Here is a 26,518-nt window from a genome sequence, read left to right as displayed (position 1 = left end):
AAAGAATAGCAAGAATTATAGATAGATTTTTTCTCTCTAAAATGGATTAAAATGGAGGCTGCAAAGCAATTAAAAAAAAAAAAGGAGAGAGACTGTTCATGAGAAAATATCTTTAACGAGTTAAGAAGAGTTTGCCTATGTTCCTATGTTCACAGCAAACCCTCTCATAGATTTTGTTTAAAGAGATTTTTCCCTTGGTTAGGAAGTGGAAAATCATGAGATCTGAATACAATTTTATTTGTTCACTTGATTTCTCTACTGGAAGAAAAGAGATGAATTAATTGTGAACAGAGTGTTGTGGCCATGTTATTCATTTAGAGTTTTTGAGAATTCTGAGAAATGTGCTTGCTATGTACTTCCCATTTTGTGCACATTCATCTGTTGATCTAAGTGTTAAGTAGAATATTGATACCTTTGCAAATATGTTAGAAGAGGTATAGAAAAGACTGGAGTGGCTGATGGATAAAGTACTGTTTGTGCCCCTTTGATTCTTTTCACTTTTCAAGTGTCTCTTCCTTTCAAAATTCAGAATGATTTTAGATGAACATTTTTCTCTGCTGCATAAAAACAGGGTGGGAGTGGGGTGAGGTTTGTTAGTCCAGAATAAATATCTTATTTAAAATGTGCAAAGGCAGAATCAAATTTATATTAACGAACATCTGTACATACATTACACTAGCATAATATTTAGTCAGATGATCACATACTGATTATGGCTGTGGCTTTCAAGAAAAATTCACCCAAACTACCTCTCCATATATTTTGCTGCGTAATAAACACTTGCAACTGAATTTCTTTCATTTAATGCTTATTTTGTCATGCTGAAGTAGTGAGATTGGATTAACTGATGTAATACGTGGATAAATATTAACGTGTTTCAGTTGTTCAGTGGTTTATACAAGTTCTACTGAGACTGTACAATGTGTAAAATAAGAGAAATATTTATTAATCCCCATGATCCTGATTGAAGAAAACACTTGAATGCACAAATAATCACATCTCCATATGTAACAGGTCCCAAATTAACAAGACCCTTGAGATATAACTGCCCATCTGACTTTACTTGAAATGTGAGAATGGCAGAATACAGGGAAGGCTTCCAATCTCCAAAGTTATGCCTAACCAGAACAGCAGATACATGTATAAACTAGAACCAGAAAACTCTCTGAATACAGATACTCAAAAACATTGAAAAGAGGCGATTTGGAAAAAGATGTGAAAACCCATGTAGCCTGCCCACTGTGTCATACCAGGGTGGGGTGGTGTAGCCCAAGGAAATTTATAGTGACATCCCTGTGCAATTTTTTTCTGTGTCCGTGGGAAGGTCTCCTTCTTTCCATCATCTCAGAAGCTTGGCTTTGACTATGTTCATTTATCCTGTCACTCCACTGCCTAGCCAGCTATGTTTAAATAAAATGTGCTATATACTGTCACAATAAATGTCAGAGAAACCAGTCCACCATCTATACCAGATGTCAGTGAAAATGCTTGCATCTCCTGCAGAACCAGGATCAAGAAAATGTGTGAAGTGCATTGTTAAAGCTATAGCTGAAATATGATCTACACTGGGAGATGTAGTGTATTTCTAGTTTCAAACTTTTCCTCTGGTATTCCTCTGGAAGATTTGCAAGAAAATCAAGCAGCAATCAATAAGTATGGATATTGCTAGCTGAAGGAAGCTAGCCTACCTGCTTTAATAAACAAAGAATAAATATAGATAGTTTATACACTTTCATAGTTTTCTCAAAGACTCTCAATAGATGTAAATCAGAATTTAGCAGTTTAACACGTGGCCTCTTCCTTCTGCACTTGGAACGTCTGCAGAGCTGAATCAAAGCTCAGACTAATCCACAAAGATGACATTTTAAATGTAAATATACATAAATGCAGAATAATTTATAAAGTTTTATAAGGCATATGATAGGCACAGTTTACTCTGTTTTAAATTTTATGAACTATGACATCAAATTGCAGTGAAGAGAGCTATTTTGGAAAGTAAAGATACGTGTGGATCGCTCTTGCATCCAGTCATAGTAATGTAAACCTTGTCACTCCTGTGCTATTTTAAAACATTTTCAGAGGATTATTAGAATTTTTACAGTATCAGAATATGCCTCACAACTAGCAATGTTTGCTTTCTTAACAGTAATTTAGATACTATGTCATGCAAAAGCCATTCTCACCTTAGTTTGTTTTAAAATAAGCTTTATTTTATATCTGGAAATTACTTGTACAGTTTTGAAATAAATTAATGCAAATTGGGAGCTTAGATGTTAAATTTATTCTCGCACCTGTGAAATGCCTTCCTGAAGTTAAATTTACAGACTCTGAACTGTGACCCATGTTAGATGAAGGAAAGATTTAGACATGGTTGGTGCAGTTGTCGATTAATGTGTCATGCAATCTGTGTGACTACAGGTTAGTCATGCACATTAGTTTTCCTTCAAAATTTCATCTTTTTTTTTTTTGTGCAGAAAATATGGTTCAACTTTAGACTTTGATTTTATCTAGAATTGAGTCCCCTAGATTAAGGTTTTTATTGTTGTTGTTCTTTGTTTTTGTTTGTTTGTTCGAGGGAGTGTGTGTGGGGGGGGTTAATTTAATTTTTATATGGTTTGCTACATAATTAGTGTTGTAAAAGACAAGACTTCTCATATACCTACCAGTTTCTCCTCTGGGCAGGCAGCATTGTAAATTATTAAATACAACTACAGACACTGTCATGATAACTTTTAATGTGATGGTGAAGTGAGAGCATTGATCTCATGTAATTTGAGTCAGAAAAATCTGAACAGGTAAACTATTTGTAACTTCTTACAGCTGAATAGGAACATAAGTAATATTAGTAACAGAAAAAAGGCCATCTGGTCCAGCTTGCCTGAGTTGGCTTGATTGGCTGATTATAATCTCAACCACCTGCTTTTCCACTGAGCTCTACTTCACCAGTCCTATCCTATTCCAGAAACAAATGTATCTGTCTTTTGTACACCTTTATAAATCTTTCCTTATAATTTTGATTATTCAGACCTTATGCGGTCTTATAGCACAGGAGGTCCTAAAGTCTCAGAAGAGACTGGGACTTTTATATCCTGGATGCTCAACAAATACGCAGAAATAAATGTTCCTGATCCATGGGTTTGTAATCTACTTTCAGAGAAAGTATGTAGATGATTAGAAGAGGGATGTGATAAAATTAGGTGAACATTTATGTGACAATATGATTGCCTTGACCAATTACAAAATGCAGGTGTTTATTTTGCTTTTAGGTTGAACAGGCACATATACTATATATAATCTGTACTGATATCCTGCTAAGATATTTATTCTTCTTTTATCCATTCTTTTTTCTGTAGTAGTAGAACATTTCTTGTAATTTTCCTTGGGAATAAAGAGAGTTTTTAGGATTCTTAAACTTCAGGTCTTTTTAGCTGTAGCAGAGAAGTTAACAGCAGCCTCATGAAGCTGCTGAGCCTCATATTTTCATCCTCTAAACTAAGAAACAGACATCACAGAATATTTACACAGATATTTATTGGTCTGCCCCTGTCTCTTAATTCTCTTGTCTTTTTACTGGATGTGTTACTTCTCCAAGGCAGAGGTTAAATAATTAGAAATATGATTTAAATGAGATCAAAATAATTTGGAAAAATCATTTTAAACAATGACTTGTTTAGTTTCTGAAAAATAATGCCTACTTACATATCCTCCTAGATCACATGTGTATCTACTGTCTTGATGTGTTTAAGCAACAAAGTCTAAATTTAAATGAAATTTAGATGTTACACCAGGTTCTCCAAATTGTAACACTCTGATTATCTGGGTCTCAATTCTCTCGTGTAAACTCCTAGCAATTCCTCTGGGGTTTTGGCAAGGGCTACTCTTAGCCTGGACTGACACAATTGTGCTGTGTCTCCCTCTGGCCACTGGTTACTGTTCAGCTGCTGCTGAGTTCCTCTTGGCCGAGCAACTGAAAGAAAGACTTCATCCATTGCTGAGGCCTTCCACTTCAGAATGTAAGTTAGTGCTGGGATGAATATGGGGTAATCATTTAACTTACAGGCTTTGAGAGCTCCCATGCTGGGTATAGAGATAATGGGTACTGGTGTACATACAAAATATCTTATGAAATTATACATAAGTACTTGCTGTTTGATATGTCTTAACACACTGTAAAAATTTGTACTTACAAGTATGTTTTCCATAAAAAAATCAACACATTGCAGATAAAGAGAGAGATTCTCTGTTTCCCTTTCCTCCCCCGCTAACTGTGGGAGGAGATTGGCTGTGGAATAACAGAAGTTTTTTGGTAGACTAGAGTTACGTTTGGCACGGTCTGCCTAAAGAGGCCAACAACACTCTCTTGTTTTGGGTCAGCTCTTTTGACTAGCTATGGATTTTAACCAGAGATCTCCAAGCCACAAAGAACCTTCTATTTTTGTATTTAAAATAAAATACCCTACATTTGCCAGATAATAATGACACTTTATAAAACAGAAGAGGCTATTTTTCTTAGGCAGGTCTGTTTCCTATATACAGTTTTAGTGGTTGAGGTAAGTCTGCAATCTTGTGTCTTGCACTTCATAGCTATAATGCTTATTTTTGTGTGTTTGGAAAGAATAAAGTACAGCAGATGCATCTTACGTTGAACTTTTAATCTCAGCTTGTTTTATAGCTTAGAGCAAACAGGTAAATGATTAAAAAAAATTAATTTACAGTGAGATATATTAAAATGTCATAATTAATCAGTTAAAAATCGTTCTTTTCTATACTTGGTGTTTTCTGTCTCTGAAATCCCTTCCTTTTTGTTAGCTCTGCTACTAATTATCCAGACACTAGCTGTAGGTCTTTAAAGTCAGAAAGCGCAACATCAGTCAGAAGACATGTGGCAGCAAAAACCAGTGAGCGTGTAGAAAGAGTGCCTTTACAGGTCAAGTGCTATAGCTGTTCTTTGACAAATCAGTCTGAATTAGCATCAGAGGAGCCTGTTGGTATTCCTACTCCCCCACACCTCCAGCTTCATCTGTTAGCTGCTGTTGTAGCCAACCCTCATCTTAAACTCCTAGGCCTGGAATCTGTGTCTGCAGGCAGTGTTGAAGCAGGTTTGGCCCCACAAACATTGTTACCAAAGCTTACAGCAAACATTGAAATAGAATTAATAATTACTAGATGAAGTCTGGTGAAACCACACACAGAGGAGCTTCTCTTGCAGATTCTATTTCCTCTTTCCCCAAAATATTTATATAAAGAAATCCCTCTGACTCATGGTCGAAGTCCAAAAGACAGCATCGGAAAGCATCAATTAAAAGACTTTCTTGAAGGCCAGTTTATGCCTTTTTGCTAAATGTGTTTGATCATGTTGCTGTAGCCCCAGGGATGGCTTCAACAAAAAGAGAAGCCTGCATTTGTGCAGAGCTAATCTAGGCATGTCTTTGTTCCCTGCTGAACGGACAGGGCAAGGAGTGGTGGGAGAGAGAACCTTGAAGATTGCACTCTGTTGTTAGAGATGTCCTCTATATAGTCCTAGCTGATGGGTCTAGGGATGGTATGTAGAATATGAGCTGTCACCTGGCTTGGTAGAATACTGAGTCAAGCTTGCATGCCCCCTTTCTTTTTCACCTTTAAACTAAGGCTGTGTGCTTTAAGTTGCCTATGTTCTGGTCTCTTTATGTAATCTGTCTACATGGCTTCCATATCCTTCTTGTTCAAATGATAAATGGAAAAGTTTATTGAAGTTTCAGCATGTTTAATAGTGCTCAGAACCAATCTGTTGTATGACAGGTAACAATAAGTAGTTACTTGACGCACACAGGATATCTATTTTTAGCAACACACTTTTAGAAATCGGGGTGTAAAGTAAGTATTGACAACGGTGTTGCAAATGCAAATTTATTTTTGTACGTATCACATACACTGTAAATAAGCAGTGGATCTATCACTGTTAAATAAACTCACAGTATCTGTTACTATGTTAGTTCTTTTTATTTCTAAGAGAAAGAATGTGAGACATTCGTAAAACAATGCGTAAACAAGTATGGGTGGCCTAGATGCCTGAAATAGAGTATGAAGTGTCTCAAATGGTCTTTTGTTTTGAACTGTATAATATATAAGGAACTTGCTTCAAAATCTGTTAAAGGTAATGAACAGTTCTAAACCAAAATCAGTAAGTTCTGGATCAGTTCCATAGAGAGCACAAAACACGTAAGTATTGCCTAAAACGTATGTCTGTTTTTTTTCTATGGTTTACAAATCTGCAAACTGATTGGACCAAAGTTGAACATATATATATTTTTTTCCTAGTATATTTTAAAAGTTGATTTAAGGGGTGTGGTGTGTCCTGGATGTTCCCCAGGCTTTCCTGATAGTCTTAGAAAATTTCAGTGGAATCCTTTGCAAATCTAATCTGCATTTCCACATATCTATCATTCAGGAACTTGGTTAATAAATCATCTGAAAGTCTGCAGGAGAAAACTCCATAGAACTAATTCCTCTTTTACACTAGAATAACTCCACTGATTTATCAGTGTTAATTCTTACTGTATCTGACTTGGAAAAATGAAGAACGAAATAAATAAATGCAGGAATCCAGCTACAAAGTGGAACTTACACGAAGGGCTCGTGGATATTTCTTTTGAAAACTCTGTGCCTTTGAGTTTCAGGACTTTGATTCCTTCCAGTTCATCTTTTCTTTCTCCCCCTTTTTTCCTTTCCTTTTTTTTTTTTCCCCTTCTTTCTATTTTTATACATTTCCCTGGCATTTTTGATTGTATTGTTCTGAGGGTCAAAAACTAAGATTAATGTTGCTGAGTTAGTATCATTTGTTTTCTTCCTAATATTCTGCAGCTTTATGTTTCTTTACTGTATGCAAGCTCAGTTTTGAACATTGTGGGAAAAGGTTTCACTGGCATCCATTCCTGCCATTAAAGTGCTTCCCATCTGAATATTGCCTGCCAAAGTATGTGGTATCCTGCAGAGCAAGAGGATGAGGACATAGATTGCAATGAAGCTGAACAGTTTGCACTTCCTAACAGTGACACCAGACATCAATCTTGTGTAGAGACAGCTCAGAATACAGAAGAATAAGAACTCTTTAAAAAAAACCCTACCAAAAAAAAAAAAAAGAGAATTAGTTTTTTCCTTTTTCCTTTTTCCTTTTTCTCCATTTAATTCCAGAAGTTTTCTTCTAAGATTCTTCAAGATGAATATGTTTTCAAATTGCATAAGCTGACATTTCAGTGGCAGAGGCTTTTGAGGAAAAATATATATATATATATTTATGAAGGATTTGAAGAAGGAAATTTATATATCGATAGGCTCTTTGAATTAATTTATTATTTACAGATTTTATTTAATTTAGTCTAATTTAGTTCTCTTTATCATCAAGCTAAGGAGTAGAGTGTTAATTTGGCCACAGCTAATATGTTTCACACATTTGTACTACAGTTTGACATCAGTATTCAGCAACACCAAGTTATATTCTACAGGCTGGAAAGATTGCCAGTGCTGCAATCAGCCATATTTGGAGGAGATTGAGTCAAGTCTGCAGCTTGTATGAAGTGGCATAGCTCTATGAAGTCAATTTGCACCAGCTGCTGAGGATCTTCTCCTTTACACAGGAAGTTGTTGCAGGTTTTTATTTTAATATATGAATCTAGTTTCACCAACAGAATGATTTATAGTTGGGCAATTAATGAGCCATATGCTCCTCTTTGTAGTAAAAAAGGTGTGGAAAGAGCTAAGTGCTGCAAAAAGTTGCTTCAGCAATGAGCTGCAAAAGTTAATATACACCATGTCAGTCAATCAGGAGGCTGTAAGGGTGTCAGGTGGATAAACTTTGCTATAACCAGTAGGAACCTTCACTGAAAAAAAAAGGGTAACTGAAGAATTTGGGCTAAATAGTAGACTTATGCTGGAAAATGCATCATATGACTTGGGACTGTGTTCACAAACAGGATTTTTCGCTATGATTTAGGTATTCTTGAAGCTGCCATGGCACCATTTTTTATTATTTTATATATTTTTTTTCTAATTTGGTACAAATTGGAGCTGTTTTCAGACTATTACATCTAAAGAATCTGTTATGAAAGCCGGGACAGCCAGAAAGCAGGATACCCAAACCTTTTACACCCAGCAATGCGTTGAAAGCAGCCCTGAGGAGAAGGACCTGAGGATCCTTGATGAGAAGCTCAGCTTGAGCTAGCATGTGCACTTGCAGCCCATAAAGCCAGCTGTACCCTGGGCTGCATGAAAAGCAGTGTGGCCAACAGGTCGAGGGAGGTGATTCTCCCCTTCTGCTCTGCTCTTGTGAGACCCCAATTGGACTAGTGTGTTCAGCTCTGAGGCCCCCAGTACAAGGACATGGCAGTGTTAGAATGAGTCCAAACAAGGGCCACAAAGATGATCGAGGGGCTAGAGCATCTCTCCTATGAAGACAAACTGAGGGAGCTGGTGTTATTCAGCCTGAAGAAAAGGCTCCAGGGAGACACTATAGTGATTTTCCAAGAACTAAAGGGGGTCTATGGGAAAGCTGGAGAGGGACTCTTTATCAGGAAGTGTAGTGATAAGACAAGGGAGAATGGCTTTACACTAAAAAAGTGTAGATTTAGATTAGACATTAGGAAGAAGTTATTTATTCAGAAGGCTGCCCAAAAGAACAGGCTGCCCAAAGAAGCAGTGGATGCCCCATCACTGGAAGTGCTCAAGGCCAGGTTGGATGGTGCTTTGAGCAACCTGGTCTGGTGGAAGGTGCCCCTGCCCATGCCAGGGGTTTGGAACTGGATGATCTTTAAGGTCCCTTCCAACCTAAACCATTCTATGATTCTGTGATTCTATGAGAGATGAGCAATTGTGTAACAGCTGCTGCCATCATGGTTCCTCATGGTCCAAATATACAGATCTTGAAACAGAGATCATCCAAAGCTCAGGCAAACAAAACTTTGACTAGCCACAGAGCTCCTGTAAGCAACTAGAGAATTTGAACAATTGGCTCCAGAAAAGTGTGAGAAACAGGTTGTTCAGGCAAGTTGGTATAGAAGAATGTGTGTGAGACACAGCAGCATACTAAAAAACACTTGCCAAATATTCAGTTATTTTCAAAGATTACATGTGCACATGTTGCTAAAGCTTCATTCGTTCTTTGTATTTCTTAATTTTCTGAAAAATTTCTATTTGTCTTTGTGGTAGTGTCCAAATCCACATCAGCATGAGAAAATTTCTTTGGGTCATTTATCTTCTCCGTATCTTTCCCCATGAAGGAATACACATTCTTTTGCTACTAAAACTATGAGTGAAGTCAGAGATTGAGTCAGTGTGAATTAACTTCTGAATCCTTACCTAATAAACTTTATTCTCTTGTGTTTTACCATGGCATGCATGGAGGGAGACTGTTCAGTTCCTAGGAACTGTATGAAGAGCTTCTCACAGGCCATAGGTTAGGACTGACCTATTGCAATTAACTTATATTCTTACTCTAGTTTGCATTAATGTAATAACTTTGCAGGCAGTGTGATTCACACAGCTTAGCTTCTGATGGAACTATTCCTACTATAAGAGACAGTGAGTCTGGGGAGCTCTGTGGCTTTTTCTTGCCTTCCCAAAGATATTCTATGCTTGTGAGCATGCCAAGAAATGGCACAGGGCACCTATGGGTTGAGAAGACCATTATTTTCGACCCAGCCAAGCTCTGTTTTTCTAACCATGTAGTACCTTTACAAATTCAGAAGTGTATGAGAGTATAGTTCACAGTCCTCTCAGGTTATTGCTATGAGGGTATATGATCTGGTCCATTGTTTGTTCTGGGTAGCATATGTAATACTTTGGCTTGTCTTGAGTCTTCCCACATTTCCCTAGACCATTCTGCATCTTAAGTTTTGCAGATCTTATTGTGGATTTTTTGTGTGGGAGCAGTTTTGTGTTTTCAACTGGTATGGCAGGAGATCAAGCAGGAGGTTTTGGCTTGTGCACAGATTCTGGAGGCAGGTTCTGTAGAAGGTTGCTCCAGTTTTTGGCTTATAAGCCATGGGAGCATATACCATGTATTACTTGATTGTAAGTTAGCCCACTCACTAAATAGTTTGCTGACCGCACACAGTAATTCAAGAAGAGGGCTGAAAAACAGAGATAGTACTGAATAAAACACAGAAAAAAAAAAAAAAACCACACACATCTTACATCACAGAAGAATCAGATGCTGAATTTTTATTGAAAATTCCTAATTAAGTTGGTGGACTGCAACTATGTAGAGTGTCACATGGTAGCATTATTTTCTGTTTGAGACTGCTTGTTTGATATTCCAAATGATTATCTATGCTGGAATTACCTTTGTAATAAAATATATTTCATTGTAAAATGACCAAAGATGAATAGACTGTGCTGAGGCTGAAGAGGTACTTCTGACTTGTTCCACTTATCCTCCTGAAACACAAACTCTGGTAGCAAAGGCTAACATAGTCTGTTTTTCCTTTTATGCTAACTAGCAGCGGAACTCCTATTTTCTAATTGCTGAAAACTGGTCTGTGTCAGGTACACGTACATGTAGGTGCTTTCCAATAAGAATGTGAAAAAGATGAAAGTCCAGAAAATTGTTTGAAGCTATACTGTGAATGATGTCTAATTCATGACTCAATCCCAATTCTCCTTACAGGTAGTCTTTTGATTTACATGTGTGACTGTCCCGAGAATGCAAACTACTAACATTTACTGTAGCCAAGGACACAATGTAAGAAAAAGATCTTATTAAAAAAGAAGAAAGAAAGATGTGTATATTTCCCTGTATGCGCTCTTTGTGTGTGGCATGTCTTCCAGATATTTCCTTGGATCTTATCCTGTTTTCTTTAAACCCATGCAGCTCTTTGCTTACATTAACATAACTGAGGGAAGAATTTGTTCCTATAAGAATTAAATTTGTAATACAAAGGAAGCAGAGGCTTTTGGCAAATAACCTATCTTGCAACACTTATTGAACACTTAAATGAAAAACATAAAGCAAATTTGGATCAGAAGAGTAAGAAAAGAGGGTCTACATCATAACTGTATAAAGATTTCTGTTTTCATGTGAGATAGAATGAATTTGAGGGTGACTTCTCAATTTTAGTAAAGGCATTCACTCAGTGTCCCAAGACACAGTTCTTAAGCCAACTTTTACGAAAAACAAACAGTAATTGTATTTCCTAGTGACAAACCCCTGGCTGTCTCAGCGGTTTGTCATCCAATGCAAATGTAGAATCCAGCTGGGAAGGTGAACCTTTGGGAAAAAAAAAAAAAAACAAAAAACAAACAACACCCTCTATGAGAACGGATCCATTCAAAGATCTCAGAAGCATCAATGGAACAAATCAATTAGAGCGGGGCAGGAAGGTAGTGAGTAATCACACAGTTGTTTTTTAAGTAAGTGAAGCTAGTAGTTTAGTGAAGAAATTAAGTAGCATTCATTCCTCTCTATTTTACCTTTGTTGGGAGAGTAAAAGGCATATAGAAGGACTGGAAGTTTCACTTTCTAGGCCAATATCCTCACTTTCTGGAGAAGAATAGACTCATGACATGATCCCTTAACTATTGCTTGTAGGTGAATGCAGGACTGAGTACCTGCATTTGAGTATCAGCAGGTCACAGCTGCTCAAAGAAGTAGCTGTTGTCATGCTGGGGTTAGCAGGGGCCACACTGGGTGATGGGTTTCTTGCCATTTCCTTGGTTTTGTGAAGTTCATCACAAAGTGGTAACTTGTGGCATAGGACAAGTAATGTTCTTGTCTTAGTTTATACCCAGTGCAATTCAACACTGAATCTTGTAAGAGGTGTCAAGCATAGTCAAACTGAATGTTTTGTTTAATTTTAACTGGATGCTAAGGGGAAAGTTTTACCTGTTTGCTTAGCTACAATCAGTGTTGGCTTAAAGAGAACAGAGACTATACAAGACTCATCATATGGAAACATTCCTAAACCATCTGTTTGTTGGTAGGTGTTTTGTTTGTTTGTTTGTTTTTCTTCCCAGTTTATCTTATGTCCAGAAATTCAGGTGTAATAAAGTTACAAAGAAATTACCAACCATCAGATCTTTACCATTTCAATGATTTTGAGGATTGTGAAAAATGGCTGTTTTCAATGACATGGCTCATTGAAATTACAACAGGGTATTTTGGCAAATATATTTTCTCCAGTTGTTAATCAAAATGTAGTGGGATGTGGAAATCACTGAAAGCTGTGGAAATGAACAACAACAAAGGCTCATTTTGAACTTCCCACGTCATGTATTCTTAAAGAGAAATCTTATGTGTATGGTGACCAGTTTCTGTCACCACAAGGGAAATACTTCAGTAGTGAAATATGGCCCAGGTGTTGGATCTATCTTTTGGTCTCATTGAAAGGGACTTGATTAATGCCAAAACAAAAAATCTAAAGTAGAAAAAAAAATAAAGCTCGGTGGAATCATTCATACTACTGTGATATGGCTGTGATGGTGTGTGAAACTGAATTTTTATGTATTACTTATGATGAGGAGGGAGGGAAGAAGGGTGGGGTGGAGGAAATGATAACATCCTCTCTTTGGCTTTTCCAAAAGGAAGAAAGATTAAAGTGGGAAGGAAATTTAGTAGTCTCCTTCTGCATAATGAAGACCTATGTCTAATAGAAGATAAAGATGGCATTTTCATTTCAGGTAGTTCTGAGAAAAGTTATACAAGTTATAACCTAGCACAGCAAGGGTTTCCTTTGATGGTGTGGATTTTCTTGTGTTCTGTTTTAGTAGGTGGAAGCCTGATGTGCTATTTGGATACAGGGAAGAACAGAACAACATCTTGCTACTGGAGTTAATCATTGCTTAATACATTGCTGTTATCACTGTGCAGAATCAGTGAATTTTTTCACTTGCCAGCCAATATAAACCCTGAAATAATCAGCATGTAATTTTATAAGAGAATGAATGGTAACATCTAGATAGGTGAAGAAGGAAAGAAAATTGATGCTATATAGGATGTTCTGGATGATGGAAGGGTTATCGTCTGGCCCTCAGTTTTCTCTCTAGCTCTTCAGGTCTACACAGACTCAGACATGCAATTAGTAAAATCAGAGGGCTGAGAGTAGTTCAGAGATTTGTATCATAACCCTAAAGGAAAATAAAAAATTGTCTTTTGTACTATTATCATTAGTCTGATATGTGAATTCTATTGATAAAAGAAAGAAAATGAGAGGCTGAGGGAACTGGATCAGAGAGGGGGAGACTTAAGGGGACCTAAAAGTAGCTTTGCAGCATAGATGAAGCATCTTTTGTCAAGAAGATAGAGCCAGGCTTTTTGCAGAAGTGTATGGTGGGAAGGCAAGAGACAATGGAGAAGAAAACAGGTTCTGGCTGTATGTAAGAAAAAAAACTTTTCCTTAGTGAGGACAATCAGGAACAGGTTATGGAGAGAGTTTGTATGGTTTCTGTCTTCAGAGGTTTCCAAGACCCAGCAAGCCCTCAGAAACCTCATAGGTGTTCTTGTTGTGAGCAGGAGGTTAGACGAGATATCTCTTCTGCTCCTTTACAGCCTGAATTATCCTATGATTCTATGATGTTAATTCTCCTGAATCAAAATAGAGGTTTTGTGCATATTTGCTTTTTTTTTTTTTTAATTTTGTATACTAATCACATTAACTTAGAAAACAGTCAAAATTTCATTAGAGCATTGTCTACATGGCAATTCCATTGCCTACTTTTATTCCTGTGTCTTCACTCATGAATTTAAACTGGGGAGATCTAAAAAACACTGTAATACTTCCTGGTTTGTACATGGATTCTTTTAAAAAAAAAAAAGTTTCAAAATTATCTGTATCTCACTCTTGCTCTCATTTTTGGTCATTATATAGTAACAAACACGAGAAAATGCATAAGACAATCTTTTATAATTTCATTCTAATTCAAATAACTTTTTTCTTTTTATTTCAAGTAATCATCATTACATATGAATGAAAAAGTGAAAGCACAACCCTTTTATAGACCCATACTTTTCTGTTTCTGTTTCGGATGGTTAGTGAGCAATCAGCTGTATTCTTTGATGAGTGCTTGGTCTGTTTCTTACATTTGTGGGAAGTCTTTTAGCTGTAATGGCTATAATTATTTTTAATGTGCTAATGGTTACAGACTGAGTTTTGGGGTGATCCATTTCACACTTACTTATGTTATTCTTCTGCTCAAATAAAAGTTATAGATAATCAGTTTCTTCCCATTAATATTGAGGACAAAAATTATTTCTGATCATCAACGCTGTTAAGTCAAGGAATTTAACATAGACTGTGCCACTGATGTCAGCAAAAAGAGGATTAAGGAGAAGGATTTAATTCATTTAACTGTAGCAGAAAAAGTCAGAAATGGCTTTAGCAGTTAAATTGCTTGTGACGTAATTGTTTGTTTATGTCTCTAATATTCCTGTGGTGTATTTTTGAATGATAGATCATTTAAGTTGACTGGCACATCTGAAAGATTAACATTATACCAACATTCAGTTACCTTGTTCCGTAATTTAGCTAGTGTAAGAGGCGGTTTAACTGAAAAATGAATGCTAATAAAGTGCCTGTTTAGTAATTCATTTTGAAAACCATTTGACCTTAACTAGACTGAAAGTAGACTGTAAAAATCATCATAGATTCCCTTCCTTGAACTTTTCACAATGCTGAAAAATGACTGAGGGAAAGAAGCAAGATCCAGTTACTGTACCCTGTTTGTACAGCTGTACTTCATTGAGTGGAGGCTTGTGTTACACACAGTTTGTGATAGGAAGTAAATGCTTTTAAAACAACTAAGGAGACAGGTCTTTAACCTCCACCTTTTCAGATGCTTTGTTCACTCATTTAGCTTCTGTCGAGGTCTTGGGAAACATTTCAAATACAAATTATTATTGAGTACTGAAGCTCACCTGAATAATTCATCTCCTAGTGAGCTCATTAGAGAGAGATGAGTTAAGATCGTTTATTTATTTATTTATTTATTTATTTATTTATTATTATTATTAGAGAGAGAGATTACTAATTCTTGATATGGAGAAGATTTGCTGTTTCAGGGACAAATACGTTTAAAGAAGGAAGAATTCTCAGATTGAATATTAAGTGAGGCTTATGATAGATGAAGTTAGAGTTTTAATTCAGCAATGGTAATGATTTTCAAGGACTTAGAGGACATTCAGAAATGATGTCATGTAGTCTGTCAAAAATCCATCAAAATTCATTATATTTTAAAATTTTAATTTCTAACATGTAAGGCTTTTACCTCCTGTTACAAGACTGTTTAGTCCCATGAAATGGTGAAGACACTTTAAGATTCATTAAGGGGATTTTTTGGCAGTGCTTCACATTGCAAGAACATGTTAATCACCAGACCTAAACTGTTTGATTAAATACACACTATAAGATCATTCTGTGAATTAAATTCAAATATCTGCCAAGGGCACTTCTCTAATTGCTCTGGTGTAAGAAGTCAGTGGCAATGGCAGCATGCAGTTGATGGTCAGCCAGATAACTTTTAATTTCTGTAATCAGCTGAGGCTGTGTACATTTCATCCTTTGAAATATATGTGACCTTGAATTTAGTTTCATGCTACATATATATATATATATAGCATGAAACTAAATTCAATATATATATAATTCAATATATAAATCTATATATATAAATTCAATATATATATAATATATATATATATATATATATATATATACTGCTATATAATGCCAAAAAAGCATTATTTGGTCTGCATTAGCCACCCACTTTCACATTTTGCTATAATTAACATCTTCTTCATAGCTTGTAGCACTATATCTGATGGCCATGAACATTCTTGGCTTTCATTTCTGTTTGATAACCTCCCACTTAAGACTGTTCAGATACAAATATTTACTGCAATGAGGCCACCCAGATTTGCACTTAAAGAGAAAATGCCTTGAAATACTATTAGGATTTTGAAGTATTCTTCTTCATTTTAGTACATCAGAGGTGTCATGCCTTCAGAACACAACTGGAATTGGTTTTACACTTATTCCAGCAACTTTTTAGAACCACAACACAATAGAGTAACTGCTCTCCTTTAGTTGAATCTAGAGTTTCCAGCAGTTTTGAGCAAAAAGCCATTTGTTTTTCCATTTGTGGAAAAGAAGTGGGTAGGCAATAGTTGTGTTTCATGGTCTGGGGTACAAGTGGACTTGAAGATTTATGTGATTTTATGTGAAAACCATAAGCATAACAGCAGATATCAGTTAAGTTGTTTAAACAGTCAGCTGACATGTAACCCGGTCTAACCAAACTCATCTCTGGACATTAGTTTTTATTTCTTGTTATACTATATTATACTATGGTATAATAGCAAAGTGTAAATTGGGGATTTAGTTCCTTTTAGCTTAAGAAAAAAAAAAAGGCCATAGGAAACAAATGTTGCTTTGTTCTCTGGTATATGCCTCATTAGAAATTATGTGTTTTGCAGAGGTTAATATACTGTGGGCAGCACACCAGGTACATCATAGTTCTGAAGATTACAACTTATTCACAGCGTTGAGACAATCTGTACTGCAGAAATACACCTCCTGGGTAAGTTGCACAAGATTTGACAAACAACAATATCACCAAGATTTAGTAAAAGTGAAAATACAGTGTTTATTTCCCTTCAAAGAAAAACATGTAAATTATTTTAGATGTTAAACACTGAAAAGCACAGATGAAACTGAAGAATCTGAAAGTCATAAGCTTTAAAAGTACATTCATTACTGATTTTATAGCAAACTTGAAAAGTGATACACTAATTAATTTTAAGAAGGGTAATTTTAACTCTTTTTCATATATTCATAACTTTCCAGGAAAAATGTGACTTTAAAAAAAATTATTTAGTTAATCATGCATCAGTGCAGGAGAAGATCAGAATATAGTATACCTACTCTAGAATATGTCCACGTAGCTGAAAGGAGCAGAGAAATAAGAAAAGATTGCTTTAGACATGCAAACAGATTTATTTTTGTATCTGCTCATGTAATACGTCAGCACTCCAGTAAGTCAAAGAAATATGCCGCCACTTTTATCTAGCTTTATTTCAGATGAAATATATTGTAAATAATGATCTGTGTATGCATCAAATAGAAATTAAGATAAGTACTCATTTACAGATTTAATTGAACATACTATCCAGTTTTAACTTTTGGGCACAAGGTAACTGCTGCTTTTCAACAGCTGCTCTCATATTCTCTTATGACTGTTTTTTTAAACTCATATTGTGGTTTCTTAGGTTGTTTTTTTTCATTGTTGTTTGTTTTTGAAGTATAAAAACTTCAAAATTTGAACTCTTAGTATTAGATTTCAGAAGTAATTTTAAATATATTTTTGTAGTTAGAAGATATATAAAAGCTGTCCTGCAGTGAGGTATAACGCTAATGGTGGAATAAACCTACAGTCCTCTGTGAATCTCTATGACTAGCCTATGATCAAATGACTCAAACCCAAGGGCGTGTGCTCACAAAAATCCAAATCCAGTGTAGCTCCATTAACTTCAGTGAAGTTTGGATTTATGTTCACATAACTGAGAATGGATTTAGTCTGTTGTTCTTAGTTGTTTCAAGCACATAACATTAGATAAATTTAAGCAGTAGGTTCCAAAAAAATTGTGAGGTTTTCTAGAACTTGTGAAAACTCTCTCTTAGTTTTGCTTCTTAAAATATTATCTGTAAATTATTATTTTTATTCATAAAATAGTCATCTGATGTTAGTAGCAGTGCCGCAAATTTAAATGGCCGTAAGGAACAATAGTCAAAGTATCTCTGTCACAGCCCCACTTTCTGTGTAAATACTGCCATGTTAAAGATTTAACTTTGAACATTTTACCCATTGGGACCATATGTACAAATGCTTAACAAAAACAATAATTAAAAAAAGACAAAAAGCCTGTGTGTGTACATATGGGTGTGTTTATGAGTATATTGTCTGCCTGAGTGGTTTTGAGGATGATACCTCAGAGAGTACAAAATATTCAGGAAGGCCAAGGTGTCTGGCAATCTTAGGTTCTAGAGACCATCCTCAGGACCACACTAGTATCACTTGTCAAATAATATATGTGCGTTTAAAATTGATTTGCTTTGAACAAAGGGAAGACAACATAGAATCTATAATACTTTTGTGTGCAGTTTTTTTCTGCCAATATTTGATATTAACCAAAACATTTTGTTAGTATAAATATGGGGATTTTCATCTCCCTGGAACTTTTGGAGAAAGAAAACTACTACACCTTTCAAAGCCTAAATGTGTACAAGCATTATTCCTGCTAATTCTTGCACTTTTATTTTTATTTTTATTTTTATTTTTTTGGACTGCCAGACTTGTCAAGTGCCTCAAAGATGCCTCAAAGCTGAAACCCGGTAAAATATTTAGTTAATCTCTGGGAATGATTTGTGTCACTGAATCTGTACTGTTGAATGCAGTTTCAAATCCAGTTTTGTGGACACTGTGAGAATATTGTGGTGGATGATGTGGGATTTTAAGACTGTTCTGTTGCCAGCTATGTATGTGTTTTAAGTTAAGGAGTATAAGATAAATAAATTAGAATATCGGTCTCTATGGGTTGTGCTTGTGCTGACTGAAAAGATTTGAAATGAAAAAGAGAAAAGCATGCTTTAACTACAATCAGTGGTGTGAAATGTACTCTTGAACTTGGAACCAAATGTCTATTACTTCATGTCATTTGCACACAAAACATTTCCCTTTGTCCAGTAGAGGAGAGATGATGCAGACCTAGTGTTAGACTGAGCGATGGTTTTGAAGTCCATTTGGGGAGGAAATAGATGGAAAGAATGTATATTCATTTTTAAGAGAACATCAGCATGCTAAGGTTGTTATACCTTTTTGCTACTGATGAAGCACCTAGTTAAAGTGTAATTGTGAAAGAAGAATGTAGCATATACACCTTGAAAAGTTTTGGCTTAATTCTTTAAATACCAGTTCTTAACTTTCCTCCAAGGGTAAGATTTAATTGCAAATATTAGATCCATAATAACTTGATAGTTTTAAACTGTACTAAGGTTTTAATTATGCTTTGTTGATTTTAATGCAATGGAAGTGTTTGTATATAAATTTCAAAAGGGTAATGGGTAACACTTTTTTCCAGCACAGAATCACAAAGTTGACTTCTTTTTACTGAGGAGTCTGACAGGTCTTGAATCTGTAAAGGATGGATTTTTTTGTACTTATCTTTATTTCCTGAGGAATCATCACAAAAGTATACCCCATGTGAGCTGCCATGGAGGCAGCTTTCCCATGGATCCTCACTGTGCCCCACAACCCCTTCACTTTGTGCTGATGGTGAGCCTGAAAGATCAGCAGGTTGCCCCAGAGACACGTCCTGGAGAGAGGTGGGCTCAGCACTGGATCTGTGCAGGAAACTAAGCCCTTCTGCTAAACCTCAGGATCTTCAGACTTTTCCCTTTCTTTCTTTCTGAAAGCATTCATAAGCTTTTGGTTACAAAAGAGAGACAGAAAAGTAGGGCATGACCAATTCAGAGAGCATGTAATAATGTGGTGGACACACATCCTTCCAAAAGGGCCGATGCCTTAATTCTTGAGGCATAGTTGTGATGCAGCAGCCCCAGATATGAATTCCTCTCCACCTCCTCAATAAGTGCCTTTCCCATCAGGTTATCAGTTACTGTGGCTCTGCCTCAATCTCTGTTGCTGAACCCACAAGTGGGAAAAGATCTGAGTGTGATAAACATTTTTTCTTGAGTTTTGACCAGAAATTCCATCTTTGAGCCAGGAAAGATTTTCCCTACAGATTAGTGAAAGCTGGTATGTTCCCATGAAAAGTTTTGATTTGGTGAATTGGCATTTCCAGTGAAAAAGTACTTAGTGATTTTTATTTTTTTTTTAACTGACATTGATCTTGTTGCAGTGGAACCATAAGTAGGAAATTTATTTATTTAATTTTTTTTTTTTTTTAAGATAAGTTTTCATTTCTCCCTGTGGGTTCTGATTTTGTGAATGACCTTTCAAATCCTTTCTGTCCAAAATTAAGCTTACACTGCAAGGAAACATGAGGCAGTTAGGAAAGCATTCTCCCTTGTCAATCTGAAATTTACCTATATTATTATTATTGTGAAAAGTAGGTTAGAAAGTAAATATGAATATGATCCTTCCTTTGCCTGAGTCATCTGTAAATACTGTCAAATTGCCTATGTTAATTTTAGGGAAAAAGCATATCATCTTTAACTCTACTTTAAATCCAGCAACCAATCCCATGCATAATCTGAACACAATTTTTATTTTATTTTATTTATTTCATTTTATTGTTTTTATTTTTTATTTTATTTTATTTTATATTTTATATTTTATTTTATTTTCAACTTCCTCTCCATTCCTTTTGAAAATTTCCTGCTCTTATCATGTCAATAGACAGGTACAATCAGTAATAAGAGAAAACTGCATTAGCGTTACCAGCCACGTGTCCTACTTCTTCATTGGCTTCATTGTAAGATGACCTTTGAGAAAAACCATGCCAGCACCCTAGATGTTGTGAGACAAATATCTTCCAGTCTTTTCTTTTTGGAGCTTCCCCCACTTTTAATAATTTTAATAATTAAATTTAATTTATATTATAATCATATATAATATATATAATTATATATATAATATAATTACATATATAATATTATATATAATTTATATTATATAATTATTATAATTTAATAATTTTAATAATTAAATACTAAGAGGGCTCAGGTTGGTGGCAGGAAGCAAAAGGATCTCAGACAAGAGACTGACTCTATGCTAGTGTTGAGGTTATTTCTTCTAAATTGTGGGAGACTTACACTGCATTTCTGTCTCAGATCATGGAGAATCATGTGTTTGAAAACAGTTCTTATATTCGGTAATCTTGTGCATAAGGCAGTCTGATCTGCATTAAGTATTTAACTCATTTTTTATGTATCTCAGTATTTAAGTATTTAACTCATACCTACCTCTACTCCAAAATTTCATGCCTAAATGCCCCACCTTCATGATGGCATTTACTAGCTCCCACCTTCAGTAAGAGTTCATATGAACTGTTGTGAGTTTACTTAGACTAAGTGATTCTTAGGGATTGAATGTGAAAATTTCACAAGAATATATTTTTCTTTTTTTGTTGTTTGTTTCATAAATATTTCACAAGCGCTTCAATCTTCAAGAATCAGACTGATTAAAACAAGGTTTCTTTCCAGTGCTTTGGTCTTGTTCCAGTGTTGAAGCCTGCAGACCAAGCTGGGATTGGAGGGCCTTAGTACTCATGACAGTGAAAAACCACTGTGGTGACTTTCCCAAGAGCATCAGTCATATCAAGGGGATGGGGGTGCATTTGTTTCATAGCCCCAGCTTGATATCTTACCTATTGGGTAGAACTCTTGACACAAACTGTGGGAATATCATAATTAAATACTATATAATACGTGTCATTTTTTTGCAGACCTATGCTAAAAGGCTTTATGGCTCAGGAGGCCTGTCATGGTTATCTTATTGCTTTCTCTGATATTCAAAGACTTGATTTTGTGAGAAGGATAATAGGAATTTGAATCTGTACTTTAGGGAAGGATTAATTTCTCAGTGCAGCTTGTGTAACACAAGGTCAGGTAGAAAAAAAAAACAACAAAAAAAACCACAACTTTGTTCTGATGAAAGCAGACTGACTTCTTACATGTGAATGTCTTGTAAGTCTCATCCTATTGCTCAGCCAGTTAAGCAACTAATTGTGAAATTACTGGGACTCCACTCTGTAAGAAAACATGTTTCCTAAGGAGGCAATGTTCTGAAACTATTTTCATGCCAGCACATCTTTAGAACCCAGCAATGTATCAGGGCATCAAGAGAGATGCTGTGAGGAAGTTAGGGTGAGAATTTGTAATTAATTTTGAAAGTGGAGCAAACTACCTTACCCTGATGATGCTCATGGAGGGAGTTCAGATGGAAAGGCTATAATGCTATAAATTCCCTCCTTGCTTATTCTGTGATAATTCTCCCCATTAAGTAAAGCCTTCATGTCAAGGATACGTTGCTGCCTGCTACATATAGTGCAAAGAATAAATATCTCATCTCAGGATTTTTGAGTTCTTTTCTTGATTTTGCTGCTTGCTCACTTTATGACTTTTGGTAAATCACTTTCACTGAAATTTTTCCCACTTGCTTTTCCATCTCTAGCAGTAACATAATAATCAGTATGTACTCTATATAATGTCCACATTACAGAGGCTTTAGAAGATGAAATTACCTTATGCAATGCTTTGAGCTCCTGAGATTGTACTTCATTATATCACCACAACTTTAGTGTGATAAATATAATGCTTATTTTCTTTTTAATTTTTCAGATGTTCAACTTGCCAATGGCTCTTTTCATTCCGCCATCAGTATTTGCTGTTCATCTACAGTTTAATCTACTTTACCAGTTTTGGATACATACAGAGGTAAACTAGGTTTTTAAGCCATACCTAAACAGTTAGCCTGGAGCAGTGTCCTGGAAATCTACTAGCAGCTGATTTATTGTGTAAGAAAAATCTTTGTCTGACTTCTTTAAGGAGAAACATCTGTTCATTTTTATTCCTTTTGCTGAATATATATTGCTAAGTTTATAAGAAGCAATGAGGCCAGTTGGTCCCAATTAGATAAAAAAAAATAATAACTGTAAGCAATCAAAACTTTTTAATATTTTAATACAATATTTTCTTATCTTGCAGCTTATTAAATATTTCTGGCAGATACTGAAACTGATTTTATCTCTAAGATAAATATTTTAGAGAAAAATATCCAAATAACAGTACTTCTTAAAGACCATTTAGAGTTAAAACTGAAGATATTGTTTCCTTTTTAATGCAAGAGTTCTCAGATGAAAAAATGTTATTTAGTTATCTAATAGCTATTTGCTTATGACTGCACCTATTTGTTTTGTATGTGTATAGGCAAAATGTATTTTACATACATACAGAGTTAATTACCCACTGTAATTTGTAAGTAGTTTTCCATACTTCTCAGGTAGCTGGACAGCCTTTCACTCTCACTACAGTAGAGGTGTTTAAAAGTTTTGCATGTTATATGGCAGTAGCATGTATGTCGGTAGCCCCTGCTGGGCTGCAGGCCAATTACCTCTGCAACGCTCTTACTCCCTTGATTACTCTCACTACTCAGATGCTTTTTTCCCTCTGTAGTATCATTATGCCATCTATAGGACATTTATTTTCGAAAAAAAAAAAAATATATATATATATTTATTTGCTATTTTATGTGACTGTGTTGCTTAAATTACTGTTTTTATTTTCTCTTTTCTGTGTGCTTGCTTAACAAAAAAAAAAAAAGAAAAAGAATAAAAAAAGAAAACAAACAAAAAAAAACCCTAAGATGTACTTACAACTACTAAGCACTTACAGTGGCCCATTAACAAACTTCTATTGTTGGCATTACAGTTCTATTGGGCAAATTTCTAAAACCATTAACATGTGTCTCATATTCTGCAACATTAAATGAATAGCAAAGGTTTACAATAAAATGGAACAAATATCACCAGAACTGGCATAAACTCAAGCAGTATACAGTTAATGTTGTCAAAATGTTTGGAGGAAATTTGATCCAACACTTTGAAATTATACTAAATAAATACTCTGAGTCTCATGGTAGCAAAGTTTCTTTGACCCTATCTTAGGATCTCCAAACTGTTTTTATGGTGTTTCAAGCAAAATATGTGCCTCGGTTACCTCTTCTCTGCTGTCTGAAGCCATTCTTACCTCATCTGAGATGCCTCTAATGCTTTGGTGTGTAGCAGTAACTGAATGAATCCTGGCACTGGTGTCACAGTGCGTGTATAAAGTTTCTAGAGTTAATTTCAGAGGCTTATGAATTACCTACACCCCTCTAAAGCGCCAAATCCTTCACAGGGTTTAGAGGAAAATTTCATAGTGTATGTGCCAAGTTTAGACCATAGTCTAAACAGGAATAAATTGTAGTCACAATAAAAAGATAAGTACTCTTTACTACTAAATTATTGTATCAGCAGGAAAACAATGTATCTTTTATACTGATCCAGTTGATCTAATCATAGATCTTTGTTTACAAAGGAGATATTCTTAATGTTGTTGAATTTGTAGTGCAAATGAAATCAGCTGAAATATGTTGAAGTTAGGCTTTAAGATCAAAACTGATGTCAAAATAGAAATAGGGTTACACCACTTATTAACATGTTTCCTACTCTCGAGGACAGGGACCTAACAGACAAAAGAAGGGAAAGAAAGGGAAATAGTAGCAGCTATTGTAGTCATGGAGGTTTATATTAGCCAGTATTTTTGATGAAGTTAAACTGATGTTTAACAATTACACTTTGTTTTTGTTTGTGATAAATGCTACAATTTAACTGTTTTAGAGGTTTGAAATCTCTAATGTTTTTTTCTAATAGTCATTTTACTGACTTTTAACAGTATCTTACATTCTACTAAAACAAAAATCCTTTATGTAATTCCCAGTTCCATCAGCTCCTCAACATATGAGGTTTCCCTAGGGCTGCAGGCCTGCCACATTATAGAAAATGTGATCCTGGTTCTCACTGCTGCTAAACCTTGCTCTGAACACTACGAGATTCATCATCCCCAGCAGCTCTGGCGTCCTCTGGGAGCCCATGCTGGCTGCTGATACAGTGTGGCACTTTGTGTCATTAGGGGGTCCAGTGGAAAAGCCTTTCATCAGTCATATTCTGCCATTACAAGATGTAATAGTTTTCTTCCAAAATGTAAGAGGATTTAAGAAATGATCAGTTTATCCTCAGATTTCTATTACTGCTTATCAGTATTGATAGTTCCTTAGGCAGAATTTGGTCCCATATTGACTAGTCAAGAATGTTTGGAAACCATAACTTCACTGCTTTTGATTACACATCTTCGTCCTTCAGAAAAATAAAATCTAGCAAGATACAGTAAAAATGCCTTGTTCTATAGTAATAGATTTCTTTTTTTCATAGCACTGAAAGTCTTAATATAGGTTGTGCACAATTTAATGTTTTATGAAAGAAAAGATACATGATATTTAAATAATAGGAAAGAATGAAATTGTACGAAACTTCCTGAGGGAAGATATTTTATTTTAGTCTAGGTTTGAGTTTTTGCTGTTGTTGTTTAAAGAAATAACTCAAATTGAATTTAATAATTAAAAAAGAATGATTGTGCTATTCTGAACCTGTGTATGTCATGTTTCAGCCAAAAGCGAACATTCATAGCCAAAGTATGATCCCTGATATTTTCCAAAACTTTAACTTGTTGTTTCAAACAATGTTCAGAGAAGTTTCCTGTATTAAAGCTTTGGCCTTCTTCAATATTTGTCATGTCAATTTTTGTTCTGCTTTCCTATCAGAATATCAGGCATGGTCCATTTTATTTTAACTCAAGTAGCTCATATATTCCTTCAAAGACAGTATACCAAAACACAAATATCAAAAGTACCTACTCTTTGTCTCAGACTTCCCTAGTTCCTGTATACTTGGTAAGCTGTTGACCTTTTATGTAAAATAGTACAGGATTCTAAACACTATGAACAAGGATTATACTATACCAAATTTTAATAGTAATAAAAGATCTTTAGCACCAAAATCAGAAGGGGCTATTGATACAGATAAAGCATTTCTATAATTATTAAATAAATGGTGGGTATCCTAGACTGAAAATGGCTATGTGATTTAAATAAGTTATGTACTTTCATTTAACTATATTCACCAATTAGAAGAATTTCAGCTATCTGATGTCCATATTTTTTTTTCTTCATTGCTTCTCTGCATTATCACACTGTATATATGGCAATCGGAAATAATATCACAAATTTTCCAAAGATTTTTCTTTTTTTAAAATCTCTGAATAACACTCAGGTATTGAAATAAATATAATAATAGCTCATTTAAATGAGAAAGGAGGCAAGAAAGAAAAAAAAAAGAATTTTTAAATCATGGATAAAGATAGGATCCCAATAAATCAAGAGAAAACAATTTTTGGTTCAATCCAATCCTATCACGTCAATGGAATGATGTTGCCTTAAATGGACTAGGAGAAATGTTTCTATGACTAGGCCCTTCTCATCTAGACATCATCATGAGGGAAGTTTTTTTTTTTTTTAAAAAAAAAGACCTTTGGTCAAAAAACACTAAAAATCTAATTTTTCAAAAGCCACAAAATGTTTCAGGACTTTTACTGACAGACAGAAATACTCTATTTCAGTTTATTTTCACAGGTGATTCAGAAGGTCTGTGGCTCATATTAAACTATATCCTTCCGTTACGCATTTATTACAACCAATAAGTTAGGTGCGTTTATAACCTGATAGACACCTGTGAAAAACAGAAATTAGTTTCTGTTGGTTTAGCTGTAATTTTTATGAGATGTCAAATTTTATTTGGAAAATATCAACTGAATCAATCCCTGTTCATATTAATTGTGGCAGTAGATTATTCCTTGTCTGTGTGATCTTTGACATGCATTAGTTTCTGTTTAATTTTCTCATTTAGGAAAAGACTGCAATCTATGCTCTTTAGCATACTCAT

At 35.2% G+C, this 26,518-nt stretch overlaps 1 protein-coding gene across 4 annotated transcripts in view; it reads left to right on the top strand.

The window, feature by feature from the left end:
- The window catches only part of AGMO (alkylglycerol monooxygenase), a 198,693-nt gene that overhangs the window by 61,128 nt on the left and 111,047 nt on the right, over positions 1–26,518 (top strand). For all 4 annotated transcript variants that reach the window (XR_004781078.2, XM_035562512.2, XM_035562511.2 and 1 more), the window contains exons 4-5: positions 16,439–16,542; positions 22,323–22,418. Coding sequence is in view for 3 of the 4 variants with exons in the window: in XM_035562512.2 (XP_035418405.1) it covers positions 16,439–16,542; positions 22,323–22,418 (200 nt within the window). In the remaining variant the exon portion in view is untranslated. The remainder of the gene's footprint in view (positions 1–16,438; positions 16,543–22,322; positions 22,419–26,518) is intronic.

Source organism: Cygnus atratus, chromosome 2, assembly GCF_013377495.2.
Source record: "Cygnus atratus isolate AKBS03 ecotype Queensland, Australia chromosome 2, CAtr_DNAZoo_HiC_assembly, whole genome shotgun sequence".
NCBI classification, from domain to species: Eukaryota; Metazoa; Chordata; class Aves; order Anseriformes; family Anatidae; genus Cygnus; species Cygnus atratus.
The sequence above is the reverse complement of the archived record's forward strand: the minus strand, read 5'-3'. Positions and strand labels throughout refer to the sequence as shown.